Source organism: Gopherus evgoodei, chromosome 9 (genome assembly GCF_007399415.2).
Source record: "Gopherus evgoodei ecotype Sinaloan lineage chromosome 9, rGopEvg1_v1.p, whole genome shotgun sequence".
NCBI lineage: Eukaryota > Metazoa > Chordata > Testudines > Testudinidae > Gopherus > Gopherus evgoodei.
In genome coordinates, this window is record NC_044330.1 from 49,126,032 (window position 1) to 49,142,849 (window position 16,818).

Genomic DNA, 16,818 nt, shown 5'->3' on the forward strand with positions numbered 1-16,818 from the left:
TGAGAAGTTGTGAGTAAAAATACAAAAATAACTCCCCATATTTACTTGCACTGTCTATACCACCAGGGTTTTAACCAGGAGGATTTGGAAGAAGAGAAAACCGAGGCAGAGATGAAAGAGACAGCAGATGATTCAGACTCTGATGACAACATCAAAAGAGGGAAACAGTAAGTCCATGTGAAGACATGGCAAGGAGTTAATTTTATTTTCTCTCAGACAACTATATATCCCCCTTCCCAACATCCAGCACATGATTTCATGTGACAGGGATCCTCAGAGGCTGAGTGGGCTGCCCGCTGGCTTAGAAAGGCAACGGACCATTTTCAAGTAACATGTTCTGCCACTGGGCCACCAAATCAGCTCTTTCTTTTCCCTTTCTAACCTGGTTTTGTCCGTGACTTCTGAGCCCTTAGCAAACCACCTGTGCTGTTCCTGAGGATAATAATGCCCCATCAGAAGTTGAGTGAAACTGACATCTAATCAGTTCATTCTCAATTTTTGTTGGCCCACTGGTGAAGTGCTACATGTAGGAACATTGGAGGCATAGGTGTGATATTCTGCTAGTGCAGGTGATGAGGTGTGGAAGGAGATACAATCAGTACGTTTCCTCTTCCTTCCTATGCTTTTGCATATTGCTCCTCTAGTAACAGAGCACCACATCTGTGTTGCAGCTGCTTCAGCATAGAGCCTTTCCCCTACAAGTACAGCAAAGTGAAATGGATCCTTGTCAGTTTCATACTGCTGCTATGGGCAGGTGAGAAAAATCAGATTTATTTCCAGATTATAAACCAGTGCATAGGATAAGGATCTACTACACACATCTCTCCAGTGTAGCCTTTCCACAATTCACAGGAATCCAGTTCTATATCACTTACATTAGTTCAGTCCTGGGCAGCTTCTGATCAAAAGTGGCCAATAGAGCTGTGAAGTGTCTTAGGAAGACTGACACAAATGTGTGGTAGGGGCTAAATTAAGTTTCCTACTTTCACTTGTATTCTTAGCAGATTTGAACTCTGGACTTCGTATGTGTATGTATGTTCTTTGGTTGTTTCAACAATCAGAAGGTTCTTACTGTAGATTTTGTCTATGCTGGATGGCTTACCACTCACAATCTTTGTTTGCCCTGCCCATCCTGTGAGAAACCCTGCTAAATGTAACCTTACCAAGTTCACAAACCCATAGAATACAGTACAATTTTTATAATATCTCCTTTCCTTGGGAGTTTGAGAGAGAAATATACATAAGTTTAGTGGAAAACTGTATTTCAGAAGAACAAAGCTAGTCCAGTTTTGACAAAGATTTCTGAGAGACCATGGAAATCACTTAGCCTCTTTCTCTGCCAGTTTTTCACACTGTCTAATAGGGATATTGTTTACCTCACAAGGATGTAATGATGCTTGCTCAGTGTTTGTAGAGCACTTGGAGATCTTTGTATGGATTGCATTATAAAAGTATGCAAAAGCCATTACCTGCAGAGAGAAAAATGAAAGGGGGAAGATTCCTTATCAGACTTTCAATAAACCCTTTTCTTGCATTTCAGTATGGACTTCATGTCAGATTTTGAGATGATGCTACAAAGGAAGAAGAGCATAAGTGGCAAGCGCAGACGAAACCGTGATGGTGGGACATTTATTAGTGATGCAGATGATGTAGTCAGTGCTATGATTGTTAAAATGAATGAAGCTGCAGAGGTGAGTTTTCTCATGTGCCAGGAATATTGGTTAAGTTCCCTTTTTGCTCACTGGGAAAGTAATTGTTTTCAGCATAATATAAGATGCAATGTTGTGTTCAGTTGTAGTACACTGCAAATAGCTGAAAATTTCAAATATCCAAATGCTTTCCTGTTGCATCAAAGAATCTTTTCACTTATCTGAATTTCAAAGTTTTCTGCTGTTGAAAATGAGAATAAAACCGGTGCTTATGGTCTAAACTTTGTTAAGCCAGTTATGTCTAGAGTTTGGGTATTTGTTTTTTTATGTCAGCTACCTTGGATACTCAGAATGTATTTCTCAAGTTTCAATCAATGTTAATTTTATTATATTATTACTTGAATATATAGCACCATTTGTGTTTGCTCTTCTAGACAAGCTTCTTGGGATTGAAACTGTCTTTAGATTACCTACTGCATTGCTTATATCAGCACACCATGGTAAATGATGGCAAGACAACAGAATTATGGGAAAGGAACAACTGATGGCAGAGCATCCTTTCTCAAGGAAAGCAGATTATGCATATTTAGTGTATTTTTGTTGCCTTTTTTGGCTCTGAGTATCTATGTAAGGTCATACACTAGGGAGAGTATGTAGTGCAGAGGTTGTAAAGGTAACCCAAAGGAGTTTTAAGGAAGGAATTAGGTCGTTTGAAGCATGAGAAGGAGCAAACTTTTCCAGGCTAAATAGCAGAAAAGGCAGTGAATCACATTGAGAAAGTGAGACTGAAAGAAACAGGAAGTGCAGACATTGTGAGAGGGAAAAGTATGGGAGATGAGAAATTAAATATAGAAGAAAGCTGTGTAGAGCCTTGATGTTAAGGACAAGATGCCAGTGAAGTGTCTCACGTGGAGTGATAAGGTTGGAACACTGGAAAGAAGAAAGATTTGGATAGTCTTGAGAGTAGGAGATGGGAAAGGAAGTTGTTGTACTAGTTAACATGAGGTGATCAAGGCACAGGTCTGTTGACTGTAATGGGATTTCTTTGCATCTGTAAAGTCAGGCCCTTGCCACAAATCTTTTTAGGATCAAAGCCTTTGATAATAAGCCCTTTGGAACTGGGGCCACGTCTTTCTGTTTTGTTTTTTGAAGTACCCAAGCACAATCTGGGTGGTGGTAAATTAGTAATATAATGTGTTGTGCTTTGCCCAAAACTTCTAGGTTAAATTATCTTTGTATGCATTTTACATAGAGCACATGTGTTGTCTTATATTTTCTGTGGCCTTGAAACTTACATTTTATATATATTTGAGTAGGTTTTTTGTGTCTTTTATTAAATAGCTCTGTAGATTGGCTACCCATGTATAATGTGCAGAACTTTTTACAAAACTCTAAATTAGGTTCTGGAATTACAATAGAATTGAAGCAGAAAAAGTGAATAATTTTCCTGGGAATTTCCCCTTTCCAATTTATCATGTTTTAAGGAAAACGTTGACTGACTAAGTTAGTTTTCTCTAAGAAGTGTCAATCTTTAAGCAGGTTTTACAGCCACATGAAGGCAAGAGTTGCTTCACAACTGGAGTTTGGGTATATCTCATGAAGGCAAGAGTTGCTTCACAACTGGAGTTTGGGTATATCTCAATTAGTGAATTGTCCTCCTTCAAGGGTTAATGTCATTTCCCAGATAGCCATTCTCCTGCAAGAGAATACAAATCATTTTGCTATGACTGTCTGAAGAGTTGCAGTTTATTGCTACTCTTCTCTTCTTTTGAAATAATTATTTTGAAATTCTCTCTTCATGAACTCTCCACAGGAAGATAGACAGCTGAATACACAGAAGAAACCGGCACTAAAAAAGCTAACTTTGCTGCCAACTGTAGTTATGCACCTTAAAAAGTAAGTGTTTGAGTCTCCTTATTACTTATTCTCCTGGGGGAATACTGGGAAGGCCACAGATATTAACTCTCTGGTGCTGAGTGTGTGCTAAAAAAATCCAATTCCTTTCTGTTCTAGCTACAATGTGCTGGAGTTTAGGTGGCTTCTCAGAAAGATAATTAAAAAAAAAAATCTCTTATCTTGAAATGAGTTAAAATGTGTTGCCATGCTGAGGATACAGTGTATAGAAATCACATGCTGTGAAGTAATGGCTGCCTGGCTTTCCCCTATTTAATCTGTGCTGAGATGCTTGATAGCTTTGATTTCTTTCAACAGCTTGAGTAGTTTTATAGATCTCAGTTGCTGTTTGGAACAAGTATTACCTTTAGTTCTGTAGCTTATGTCAGGGCTTCTCAACCTTTTTCTTTCGGAGTCCCCCCAGTATGCTGTAAAAACTCCATGGCCCTCCTGTGCCACAACAACTGTTTTTCTGCATATAAAACCAGGGCTAGCGTTAGGCAGCAGCAATTAGGGCAGTTGCCAGGGACCACACACCACAGGGGGCCCTGCAAAGCTTAGTTGCTCAGGCTTCATCGTCAGCCCCATCTGGGAGGGCTCAGGGCCCTGGCCTTCAGCCCCATATGGCAGGTCTTCATCTTTCTGCCATGGACCCCAGCCAGTCTAATGCCAGCTTTGCTTGGCGGACCCCCTGAAACTAGCTTGCAGCCCACCCACTGGGCCCTGCACCCCAGTTGAGAACCACTGGCTTATGTCATAAGTTTTGGAGTAAGAGATTGACGGGGTCATTTTCTCTGTATTCGGGAGCCACTATAGAATAATTTCTGTTGTGGAGAAACCAAGAGCAAGGCCCAAGTCTTGTAAGTGGATGTGTCTGTGCAGCAAGAGGAGTAGGTGGTTTTTAGAGCTTGCATTAACCAGGTTTCTGAAGTGGGACATAGCTGTTCTTGAAACGCTGACCTTCCTTTATTCTAAACTTTCCAGACAGGACCTTAAGGAAACTTTCATTGACAGTGGTGTGATGTCGGCCATCAAAGAGTGGCTTTCCCCTCTTCCAGATCGGAGTCTACCAGCACTAAAGATACGTGAGGAGCTCTTGAAGATCCTGCAAGAGGTTCGAAGCTGATGCCTTGCTGTTTGCCTTGGTCTGACTTGCATCCTGCATGCTGAATCTGTTCATTAGTGATGAGTGAGGCTATGTTTTAGTCATGGGTATTTTTAGTAAAAGTCATGGATAGGTCATGGACAGTAAACAAAAATTAATGGCTCTTGACCTGTCAATGATTTGTACTATATACCCCTGACTAAAGCTTGGGTGCTCTGGGGCAGGGGGCGGCCCAGGGGCATGTGGCCTGGGACCCCTGCTGCTGCTGTGGGGGATGGAGGAGGACTCGCAGGCTCCCTACCTGGCACCGTGGGTCTCCCAAAAGTGGCCAGCATGTCCCTGCAAATCCCTAGGCAGAAGCATGGCTGGGGGTCTCTGCATGCTGTCACCACTCCGACCACTCGCTCCACAGCTTCCATTGCCTGGGAGCCGCAGCCAGTGGGATCTGTGGGGGCAGTGCCTGCAGATGGGGGCAGCACACAGAGCCGCTTGGCTGGCTGTGCCTCCTCCTAGGAGCTGAGGTAGGGACATGTAACCACTTTTGGGGAGCCTCCTGAGGTAAGCGCCACCCCAAGCCCTCACTCCTTCACGTGCCCCCGCCCTGAACCCCCCACCCCCACCCAAACGCCAGCTGCTGCTGGCGAGGTGGGCGCACAGGCGCAGTAGGCCGGGACTGCCCCAGCAGTGATTGGTACGGCTGGCCTGGGGGCTGCATGAGCAGCTCAGGCAGGCCACAGGCCAGTCGTATAGGCTGCTGCACTTCCCAGACCTCCGTGACAGACTCGCAGCCTTAAAATGATGAGCCTTTATGAACTTTTAACTCAGATCGTACGTTTCAGGAAATGGCATGTGCAGGTAGTAGTGAGATGCAGTATGGATGCTGCTGTCAACTGACCATAGTGGTGAGGCATAGGGAGGATCAGACTCTGAAATAAATGTTGAGTTTGCTTTAAGAAGCTTTTCCTGTCTCAAACAAATGTCGTCTGGCTGAACAAAGCTTGGGCAACTAGGAAACGTCAATTCTTTAATCCTGATCACTGTTTTAATTTTTCCCTTATTTACTCTATTAAACAAGTAATTATGCTAATCCCCAACTGAAAGGAACAACCCACCCAGAGATCTTTTTGTCATTATCAACAAACTATTGCTTCAGAGCCAGACAGCGGTAGACTGCAATTCCAATACAGCTGTTTGATTAAAAAAGGTCTCGAGTGTTTTTGTAGCTTTGATGACAATAGCAAGTTAGTAACAAAATATATACTCTGCTTTCAGTTTTGTGCGGCTAACTATTGGGCACCGTTTTTGTTAATATCTGGCACCAGTAAGATCGGATGTCATTCATGGTTTACTGAGTATTTTTCTCTCCTCCAGCTGCCTAGTGTGAGCCAAGAGACCCTGAAGCACAGTGGAATTGGACGAGCTGTGATGTACCTCTACAAGCACCCCAAGGAGTCAAGACCCAACAAGGACATGGCAGGGAAGCTAATCAGTATGTAAACCTCCCCCTACAACGCCGTGTCTGCTCATAGAGGTCTCATTTTAGTGTTTAACCTCTGTTTCTTCCACTTACTGATTTTCTGTTCTATGTAGAGCAAATTGAACTGGTGATATAAGAGAATCTATATGATCATAGATTAATCTGTGTAACATTGCTGTGCATGTTCAAATCTCTGACAAGAAGTGTTACATTTAGTTCTTTGTTTTTTTATAAAAACTGAAGGACTGCACGTTGTAGTCTGTATGGAGCACAACAGGTATACATTATCTTTAAGGCTACGATTTTGCCATGGTGGTCGCTGGAAGTCACGGAATCCGTGACTTCCAAAGACCTCCATGACTTCTGCTTTGGCAGCTGGGAGCCGCAGGGTCCCGCTTCCTCCCGCACTGGCAAGGAGCTGTGAGACACTGTCACCACCTGAGGCAGTGGGCCTCCAAGCCACCATGGACAGCGAGGGACCCCCGCATATCCCCAGCCACTTTGCAGCTGCCAAGCCCCTTCCCATTTTATCATGGATATTTTTAGTGAGTCGGGGACAGGTGACCTATTTGTGACTTTTACTAAAAATATCCATGACAAAACCTTAGCCTTAATTATCTGAAACCACATTTGCTATGACATGTTGTAATTCCTTGACATTCATGACACTAAATGCTTCTTCCAAAGCTCTATAGATGGGCAAGAACTCACTTTATAATCCGATAGGTTGGGTTTTAGAAGTCACCTCATTCTGACATATATGAGACACTAAAAGTGGTTAAAACCCTATTAGTTTAAAAGACAAGCAGCACAGACACTAGCCTTAAGCTATTGCAAGTTGCATTTAGACCCATTGAAGTTGGCTGCAAGTAAAACCTATGTGCCCAGTGATACTGTTTCTGCATTGAAATGTTTTTTTACAGATGAATGGTCTCGACCCATCTTTGGCCTTACCTCAAACTACAAAGGAATGACAAGGGAGGAAAGGGAGCAGAGGGATTTGGAACAGATGCCTCAGCGAAGGCGATTGAGCAGGTAGGAGTTACAAATATGGACAAACAAAGAATGCTGTGAATCTGAGACTCTGTTTAGGAAACCTGACCAATATGGTAGATCAGATAACTTGCTAATAAAGTGTTAGGGGAAACCTGCAGGCTTCCTCTAAGCAATCCTTTTCCCTTAGTAGATTGCTGTTGTCTTTACCCGTGTCCAATTTAAAATATGTTGCAAGATTTTCTACACTGGATAATGAACTGAAGCTTTCCTTTCTAAATTGGGGCCGTCCTGACTGCTCTCAGCATGACGCCCCATGTGTGATGGTAGTGAAGTCGCTGTTATTTTAATCTATCCAGAAAATCTACTCCTTTTCTGAGACAGACAGACATAATTATTCTGTTGCCGCTATCACAACCAGGAATCCCATGCAGCTTAATTCCTCTAATGTGGTGCTATAGCACTCTTTACTTGAAATTCACCCAGGTAGTTGCTCCGGTTCCTTGAGAGTGGCAGTGGTCCTGGTTATGCCTGCTCTCCATGATCTGGACTGAGTGCCAGCATGCTAAAGGTTATAGTTGAAGCACTTAGTACTGGTAAATATTGCTATCCATAATCTTGGCTCTAAGAAGTTGAGTTTTTGCATTTACTCTTGTTTATGGTTTTGGCCTCCTCCTTTGTTCTGCATACTTTTTGTATCTGTGAAGCCTCTTTTTTAAATAGACTTAGTCCCTTTTTATTTGGAGTGCATTTGCCCAAGAGTTATGGGGTTTGCCCTTGTAGCACTCCTTTAGGTTGGTTTGTGCTCTGTTTGAGCTGGTGGATCTTTTTTTAATGTGGTGGGTTTTTATTTTATTGTGTAGTTCATAGATGCAGCTCCAGAGCAACATCAGATATTTTGAATACGTAGGGGAGAGGTTGCTGTGATAGGTGGTCTTTGTCCTATGGAGGAAATCCTATATTTGTCTGCAGCTGTAACATTCTGCTTTGTCTGTACAGTTGTGGTGGTCAGACCCCTCGCAGAGACCTGGAGAAGGTGTTAACCGGAGAAGAAAAGTAAGTTCTCTTTTTTCACAGCATCCTAGCAATGATGACAAGACTGTCCGTAGGCTCTTCACGGCAGCTGTTTGTTTTCTGTTTGTAATGGAAATGCAGATGCTTGAAGTGGTGATGGTTTGTGTTTTTAAAGGTGTCAGAAAATACAGCTGATTGAAGGGATTGAATTGATTGTATATCTTTCTGTGTGTGAGTGATCTATTTAACATACATACTTTCTTTTGTTTCCTCAGAGCTCTTAGGCCTGGTGATCCTGGATTTTGTGCTCGTGCAAGGGTTCCAATGCCCTCCAATAAGGATTACGTGGTCAGACCCAAGTGGAATGTGGAAATGGAATCTTCCAGGGTAAGCCACAGAGCAAAGGGAAGAAATTAATCTCTTATGCTGATCCTATATCTAGAAACTCTGTGGTTAAGACTGAGAATCAGTTGATCCTTTAATCACTGCTGTGTTATTTCAGGTGCCATTGGCCCTTGGGCACCACTTTACTGTTACGTCTATTGTAGTCTAAGGACCATAAGTCCTGCTCATTGGTGGACTCTATAAATCCTATTAAATGGTTCCTTATCTCCATATAAGATCAAATGAAAATCAATAACTGACACAGAGGAACAAGCTATTTATATCAAGGTTAAGGCTCTGGCTGAAAACTCATTGCTCTAGACCATCTTGGAGTCAAAGAAGTCTCTTACTTATAACTCCTCTTACCCACTTCCAAGTTTTAGTATCATGGCCTTCCTGTTGGCTTTCCCAGAGTTATAAGAAATCAAACACTTTGTAAGTATTAACATTCTGCCACTCAATGTGGCCCATGCATTCCACCTTGGTTCATCCATTTATCTTGTACAGGTTAATTCGTACAGATGTCAGTATCTTCATATGGCAAACAAAATGTAAGAGGAAAGAGAGATCATTAGATTCTGCTGTCATAATTTTTCCTTCCTTTCATTAATTGAGATATTGTTCCTAGTCTGGGAGTGTTAAAAAAGGTATTAGTCGCTTGGAAAAGCACAAGAGACGATTTGCTGAACAGAAACGACTCAGCAAAGTGCATCAGGCCATCAAATTCAGCATTGAAGGCAACAGGATGCCCCTGTAGCCCTGACACTCTGCCTTCCTCAAGTTTGAGGTATCTTTTAAGGGAGGTATGAACAGTGCATGTGCTTCAGTTGGCAATCTGCACATCCAGTGGAAGTAGTGTGAATTCACTAACCTGCACATAGGCAGCTCGTCTCTTTTAATCTCTGTAATGTCTGTACTGTGACCTACAATTGTGCAAATTGATTCCGAAAATAATCTGATGTAGCACATAACTTCTGCCATGATCCTGCTGCTACAGCTTCCATATGCCCTGATGGCAGGTATTATTTAAAATATGCGCCCATAAAAATATCTTTGGTAGGCATCTAAGTAAAAAGGAAGCCACCTTTGAGTAATCTGAGATGAGCAGGTGTAACATTGTAAAACATGTTTATGTTTTAATTAGGGCCTCCAATTTAATTGAAACAGTCACCTAGGAAATGACACAGAACGAGCATTCTTAGCCTTTAATTTAGTACCTCATTGTCACTTCATAATAGCCTCTGTGGCTGAGTTTTTAGTAGTATGAACAGGATCTAAAAGAAGAAACCTTTCAACCCTTTTTGGCTTAGAAAGTTGTTTGTGTTGCAAGGCCTTAAGGAGTAAGTGACAGTATAAGGAAAAAGAGTCTTCTGGGGACTGGAGGAAGGCTGATCCTCTGCTGAGAATCTGAGGTGGAGAGAGAACAAGTAGTAAATATTAACCAGAATTTCTTTTGACAACTTAGTTTCTATATTCCAGTTCTTTGAGCGGGGATGACAGAAATTGATGGCTAGAAAAGATAGTGCAAATAATGCTAGAATATCCTTGCTACTCTTCAGCTTCAATTTTTTTAAATTGTTGTAGAAAATAAATGAAAAAGCAGAGAAGCCCTGCATATAATTCCAGTCAGGAATCATTTTTCTCTCTGTATTGTGAATAGAATGTCTGTCTGGATCTAGGTGTTGGAGAGCTGCTACCTTACTAATGATCTGAATCTGATTATGGACTGGGTACCATTTGGATTCCCAATAAGTAAAAGCTGAAGAGATGTTTCTATCCGATCTCCCAAACCCTTTTCTTTCCCTGAGTCTCCATAATTTATTATTATTGCACGTTGTGTTGGGATACAGTCTGTATACTTATCTTTTCAACGAAATATTGCTTACTGACTGAAAGGGCCCTGCTGTCTTTCTGTTGTACTGTTCTGCAGAACATTTACAGTTTGTCTGTGCAAAATAACTTACTTACTGCTGCATCTCAGCCTTCCGGTTGCAAATAGTCAAAATACAGAAATGAAATGAAATGCAAGCATACCTGTAATAGTAATTCTTTGTGGCCAGTTTTTCTCAGGCATTTTTTCTCCTTTCCACTTACATTTCCCAGTATTCTCCAGTCTTGTTGGTGCCTATTACGGTGACCTGTAGAATCACTTTCAGTTGACCAATTAACATCACCACGTATGGTCATGTCCTCACATCAGCCACGACCAGGAAACCTGCAGTTTATGAAGCTGTGATGAAATGTACTTCTGGCACTAGATCAGCATTTCTCAAATGTGGCCACCAGGGGCTTGTCTTGTGGTCACAGCCTCCTGGGTGCTGGTTGGTGGGGGGCAAAGCAGCGGCCCCTCCCCCAGGGTCACCAGCAGTTGTTGTTCCTAGCCCCTTCCTGGAGCCACAAATACTGTAGGAGCTAGGTGACCAGTGGGCGTTCCACCCCGCCCCCTTCCTGGGAGTGGTGAGCTTGGGCTTTGGGCTTCAGCCCTGGGGTGGTGGGTGGTCAGCAGACTGTCCCCCAGCTGCAGGGTTTCAGGCTCTGGCCCCAGGCTCTCACCCACCCCACCCCCATGTCACCCCTAGCTTCCACTGCCCCCACTTGTGCAGCAGGACTGCAGGCCTGGACTGAGCCCCACTGCCTCCTCCACCCCCCATTCAGTCCTCCCTGGCCCTCCTGCCTCCTTACCTACCTCCCCATCCAGGATTTAATTTGTCCCCCAGTCTGCTGTGAAAAGTGATATTAAGAAATATACAAATATCACTTTTCAGAAAAGCAGACTTACTAGCTAGCAAGTCTTAAAGAAGGAAAAAAACCCACCAAAACAGGCAAAGCACCTTATTTGTGTTTCTATTCTGTATCGGTCCACTAAGGAACTAAGGGACAACTGTACGTTATTTGTATTATTGACTCTGCAAAAAAAAACCCTACATAAATAAATTACAAAGATTTGGACATGTATATGTGCATATTTATTTATTTTTCCTAAAGTTAATTAAATATATTAGGAAAAATTGTCAACGTGACCACCAGCAAGAGTTGGTGGCCACACTCTGAGGCCACCTAAAATTTTGTTATGAGAACCCCTGCATTAGATTATGTTTAATGCAGTTTCTAAGAACTATTCTAACTATTGTGCATTTAGCTAGAATGTGGACAATGAAATGGCCACTTTATTTTCTTTATTCTGAAAGCTTTTATTGTATGCTGTGTGTGTTTGTAGTGCATATACTTGTGGGATTCTTCTGTCCCAAAAAACCTGTTGGAATTTTTCTGGAACTTTGTCAGAACCCTCATTGCAGGGCAACAAGTAGTGGAAGGCTTAACAATGCATGCTTCATCATTCTTGAATCTCTGGGCTTGCTTATGTTTTTTTCAGTGGTAATTTTAAGTTTTATTTTTTTTTAGTACCAAGCCACCTCTAAGAAAGGGGTAAGTCGACTGGACAAACAGATGCGGAAGTTCACAGATATCAGGAAAAAAAGCAGATCAGCCCATGCAGTGAAAATCAGCATTGAAGGCAATAAGATGCCATTGTGACCCTTCACAGAATACTCCTTGATCTCTGCTGAGAGGTCTGCACCCATAGACTCTTTGGAGCCCTTGAAATTTTTTAACATTGTTTTTTTAGTGTATCTTTAAATCGTTTGTCCAGCTTCTGATATAAAATGTTGTCTGAGGATTGTGAATCCTGGGACTTTTCCCCTCCTGACTCTATTTAAATTTCTTCTGTTGTGTCCTTTGTACAGATCAAATACTTGTTGTACTGCTGCCCACTTTAGACAATAAAATATACTTCTGTTTTTTGGGGGATGTCTCTTGATTGGTCAACGGGATGGGGTGGGGGGACAGCCAGGACAAGGCAGTAAATACCTAATATTTAGAAACAGGCATTCACTTAGTAATTGTGAATTCTGTTCATACCATCTAGCTCTTCAGTTTTTTCCTTTATTTTGGGGCCAGTGATTTTATTTTAATTACCTATTCTGCCTTTTGACATCAAAGCTGACACCTGCAGCTCTCCAAACACCTTAAACAGTGACTGTCTCCCACTAGTAATTTTTCATCTCCTGGTGTAGACCCCAAGAAGATAAGACTTGTGTGCATGTCTAAAAATTTGAAGCTTTGTAGAGCTGAAAGTTCCAGTGACTAAAATGATTGGTTGACCTAAGATTGCACAGCATTTAGTCATCACTGAGAAAAGATCAAGGCAAAATCTTTAAGGGTGAATGATACAGAACAAATAGCTGCAGTTGGTGAGCAGTAGTGTGAAGTATGATGTCATCTTAACTAAAGAAAATTGTCCTTAGTTCAATTACTTTCACTGTCTTAAAAACTGAGCAATAAGGGTGAATCTTCAGGATATCAGGGGTGCTCAAGCAGCCTGACTTAGAGTGCTGGATATTTTCTTTACTAAATGGCCCATAAAACCCCTAGATGATCATGCTGCTATTTCTTCTTTGCTGCAAAAAAGAGTGGAATTGTGTACCTCTATCTCTGAAACGGTTCTTGGTGTCTGTAAAACTCAAGCTGAGAGAGAGGATGCTGGTCCCTTCAAGAGGTTTGCTGTTCAGTGAGAAAACAATGATCTTTCCAAGTAAGCACATAACACTTTACAATCAGAATGGATACACAGTGAGTTCCTTGAGGCAAGAGTTCTGTTGCCTTCATAGAATATCAGGGTTAGAAGGGCCCTCAGGAGGTTATCTAGTCTAACCCCCTGCTCAAAGCAGGACCAATCCCCAACTAAATCCCTGGATCACCCCCTCAAGGACTGAACTCACAACCCTGGGTTTAGCAGGCCAGTGCTCAAACCACTGATGTGGAAAGCACTTAGCATGCTATGGCTTCTGCTGGAAAACATTAGAACTCCAGGCAACTGGATGCTTCCTCTTCCAGTTTGTTCCCTCTGAAACTGAGCTTGGACCATGGTCATGAAAAATAAAGGCCTGATGTGAGAAGTTTGTTCACCACTATTTCATGTCTGACAGCAAAAATCAATTGTATACGGCATGTAAATTTTCACAATAAAAGAGCTCTTGTCTAATTTTTTTTTGTCCCATCAGCTGCTCCCATCAGTCTATGAGACTCACTCAGAAAACCACTAATCTTGCATCCTCTGCTGTGAACAAGCATTTAACTTGAATGTTATATCCTGTAGAATCATAAAAGTTTCTAGAGCTTGAATGCCTTTATGGGGCTAATGATACATTTTTCCCTTTCTTAGCCCTGGTCTACACTATGAGGTTAGGTCAAATTTAGCCACATATGGTATATTTTAATATGAATGTGTCCATGCAACCAACCCCATTCCGTTGACTTAAAAGACCCTTAAAATCAACTTCCATGTGCCTCCCCAGCAAGAGGCATTGCGCTAAAATTGACCTTGCTGGGTCAAATTGGGGGTAGTGTAGATGCAAATTGACTGTATTGGCCTCCGGGAGCTATCCCAGAGTGCTCCATTGTTACCACTCTGGATTCCAATGCATTAACCAGGTACACAGGAAAAGCCCTGGGAACCTTTGAATTTCATTTCCTGTTTGGTCAGCATGACAAACTTAGCAACACAGGTGACCATGCAGTCCCCCTAGAATCGTAGAGTGTAGAATGTTTCTATGCTCCCCTGCATCATCTCAGTCCCTGAGGGTATCACAGATTAGAAGGTGATGACATGTTTTCCAAACTCATGCATCAGAGGGGTAGCCATGTTAGTCTGGATCTGTAAAAACAGCAAAGAATCCTGTGGCACCTTATAGACTAACAGACTCCAAAACGTTCTGCTCCAAAATGTCTGTTAGTCTATAAGGTGCCACAGGATTCTTTGCTGCTTTTACAAGCTCATGCAGTCCACCTGCACTGATAGGGCACAGCTTAATGCATGGAGGCATTCAGTGGCAGAGGCCAGGAAAGAATTGAGTGAGTGCGAAGAGTGGAGGCAGGACACGATGCTGAGGCTAATCAGAGAGCAAATGGACATGATGAAGCATCTGTTGGAGCTGCAGGAAATCCAGCAAGAGCACAGATCCCCGCTGCATCCACTGTATAACCGCCTCCCCTCCTCCCCATGTTCCATAGCTGCCTCACCCAGATGCCCAAGAACGTGGGGGTGAGGGGAGGCTCTGGGCACCCAGCCACTCCACTCCAGAGAATGGCCCAAGCAACAGAAGGCTGTCATTCGAACAGTTTGATTGTTAGTGTGGCTACAATAAGCAATGTGGCCTTGTCCATCCCCCCTCCCCCCCACCCCACCTGGGCTACCTTGTCTGTTATCTCATTTTTTTTTAATAAAGAAAATGCATGGTTTCAAAACAATAGTTACTTTATTTTGAAGTGGAGAGGGTGGTTGGCTTACAGGGAATTAAAATCAACAAAGGGGGTGGGTTTGCATCAAAGAGAAACACACACAACTGTCACACCATAGCCTGGCCAGTCTCATGAAACTGGTTTTCAAAGCCTCTCTGATGCGCAGCATGCCTTGCTGTGCTCTTTTAGTCTTCCTGGTGTCTGACTGCTCAAAATCGGACACCAGGTGCTTTGCCTCAACCTCCCACCCTGCCATAAATGTCTCCCCCTTAGTCTCACAGCTGGGAATGTTGGTTGCACTGAGGTCTGATCTAGTCAGCAAACATCACCAGAGCGCTTTTAAACGTCCAGAGGCAGAGTCTGTCAACATTCTGCACTTGCTCAGCCTGTAGTTTAACTGCTCCTTACTACTGTCCAGGCTTCATGGGCCATGGGAGCTAGGGGTAGGTGCGACAGCACAGTGCTGCCTGAGGCAGAAGCCCCCAGCTTGCATGATATTCCAGGCAGGACTAAATCGCCATTAGATGAAACTTGAATGACCTGAAGTCTCTGGCTCCCATTCGGTGCTGTAGGCAGAGAATAGCCATATCTGTCCAGGCGCCCTGATCGCCCTCACCAAGGTCTGCCAGGAGTACCCAGGAGACATACAATGGCTATCAGTCCTACTGCACCATCTGCCGTGAAGGCAAGGAACTGCTGCTGTGTAGCCATGCTGTACTGCATCTGCCAGCAGCACCCAGGACGTGTTCAGTGACGGTGAGCTGAGCGGGCTCCATGCTTGCCATGGTATGGCAGCTACATGGGTAACCCAGGAAAAAAGGTGCAAAATGATTGTCTGCCATTGCTTTCATGGAGGGAGGGTTGACTGACGACATGTACACAAAACCAACCGCAACAATGTTTTTGCCCCATCAGGCATTGGGCGCTTAACCCAGAATTTCAATGGACAGCGGAGACTGAGGGAACTGTGGGACAGGTACCACAGTGCAATGCTCTGTAAGTCGATGCTAGCCATGGTAGTGAGGACGCACACCGCCGACTTAATGCGCTTAATGTGGACATACTGTATAAAATCGGTTTCTAAAAATCAGCTTGTATTAAATCGACCTAATTTCGTAGTGTAGACATACCCTTACCTTTTTTTTGCTAGAATGTGTAAAAGGGAAATACCAACAGGGAAAACTGGCTAGATGATATGTTCTGTTTCTGACCCATAGTAGGTAACTACTGCCCCAGCTGCTGGATAGTAGTTTAGAGTCAAATGCACTAAACGCCTTGCAAGAAAAATCAACGGACGTCACATGAGCAGTAAGATGTTTAAACCTGCTTTACTGCACGTTGTTAGTTTGAATAATTGCTGCTACTGGGAATTCTAATAGTTCCCCACTAGTTACTATATTCTGTTTGTTCCTCTCCCTTCTTACTGGGTTAAATGTCCATGCCTTTCAATGTTACTGCTGCTGCTACATTAAGTTCCAACTTTCTTTAGAATAAAATGGATATTTAAAGTTTTTCACCTTATTTTCCTGATTACCATAAAATTAACAAATGATATTAACATGTTTCCTTCACTCAAACTCCAACTCAGTCTTATCATTAGACAACTTGATGAATTCTGAAGCCTCCACATTGCAGATAACAATCATACTATAAAGTGATTAACTCAAGTATATCACTGTCAGCATAGTGAACTGTCCTGATTCTTTTAACAGTTAATGTACTTTCACATTGAATGGAATAGCTGGAGAACAAAGTTATTTCCTTCCACGGCAACATAAAGACAACACAATCCCTAAAGCTGTTAAATCCTCCACTTTCAACATTTCTAGTGCAGTGGTTTGTATTATAAAAGTCTCAGGAGCAGCAAATACTGTATTACATTTATTAGCAGAACAAGGAATACCGAATAAGACTATATTTAGCTTCATATTGAATAAGATGCTTTTTTAAGTTAAAATTTCCAGTTTTATTACTGGTAGCATTTCTGATGTTTTAGAAATGATCCC

General features: G+C 42.6%; 1 protein-coding gene across 2 annotated transcripts in view; it reads left to right on the top strand.

Moving 5' to 3' along the window:
* Positions 1 to 12,317, top strand: part of IWS1 (interacts with SUPT6H, CTD assembly factor 1) — a 28,354-nt gene extending 16,037 nt beyond the window's left edge. Inside the window, exons 6-14 of one of the 2 annotated variants that reach the window (XM_030574782.1) lie at positions 67 to 167; positions 1,541 to 1,691; positions 3,463 to 3,545; positions 4,527 to 4,656; positions 6,019 to 6,136; positions 7,048 to 7,159; positions 8,117 to 8,173; positions 8,407 to 8,518; positions 9,144 to 11,004. In XM_030574782.1, the coding sequence (XP_030430642.1) occupies positions 67 to 167; positions 1,541 to 1,691; positions 3,463 to 3,545; positions 4,527 to 4,656; positions 6,019 to 6,136; positions 7,048 to 7,159; positions 8,117 to 8,173; positions 8,407 to 8,518; positions 9,144 to 9,272 (993 nt within the window). In that variant the 3' untranslated portion in view covers positions 9,273 to 11,004. Of the gene's footprint in view, positions 1 to 66; positions 168 to 1,540; positions 1,692 to 3,462; positions 3,546 to 4,526; positions 4,657 to 6,018; positions 6,137 to 7,047; positions 7,160 to 8,116; positions 8,174 to 8,406; positions 8,519 to 9,143; positions 11,005 to 11,917 lie in introns of those variants that run through there. The other variant, XM_030574781.1, reaches the window with a different exon arrangement.
* The last annotated feature ends 4,501 nt before the right edge of the window (positions 12,318 to 16,818 follow it).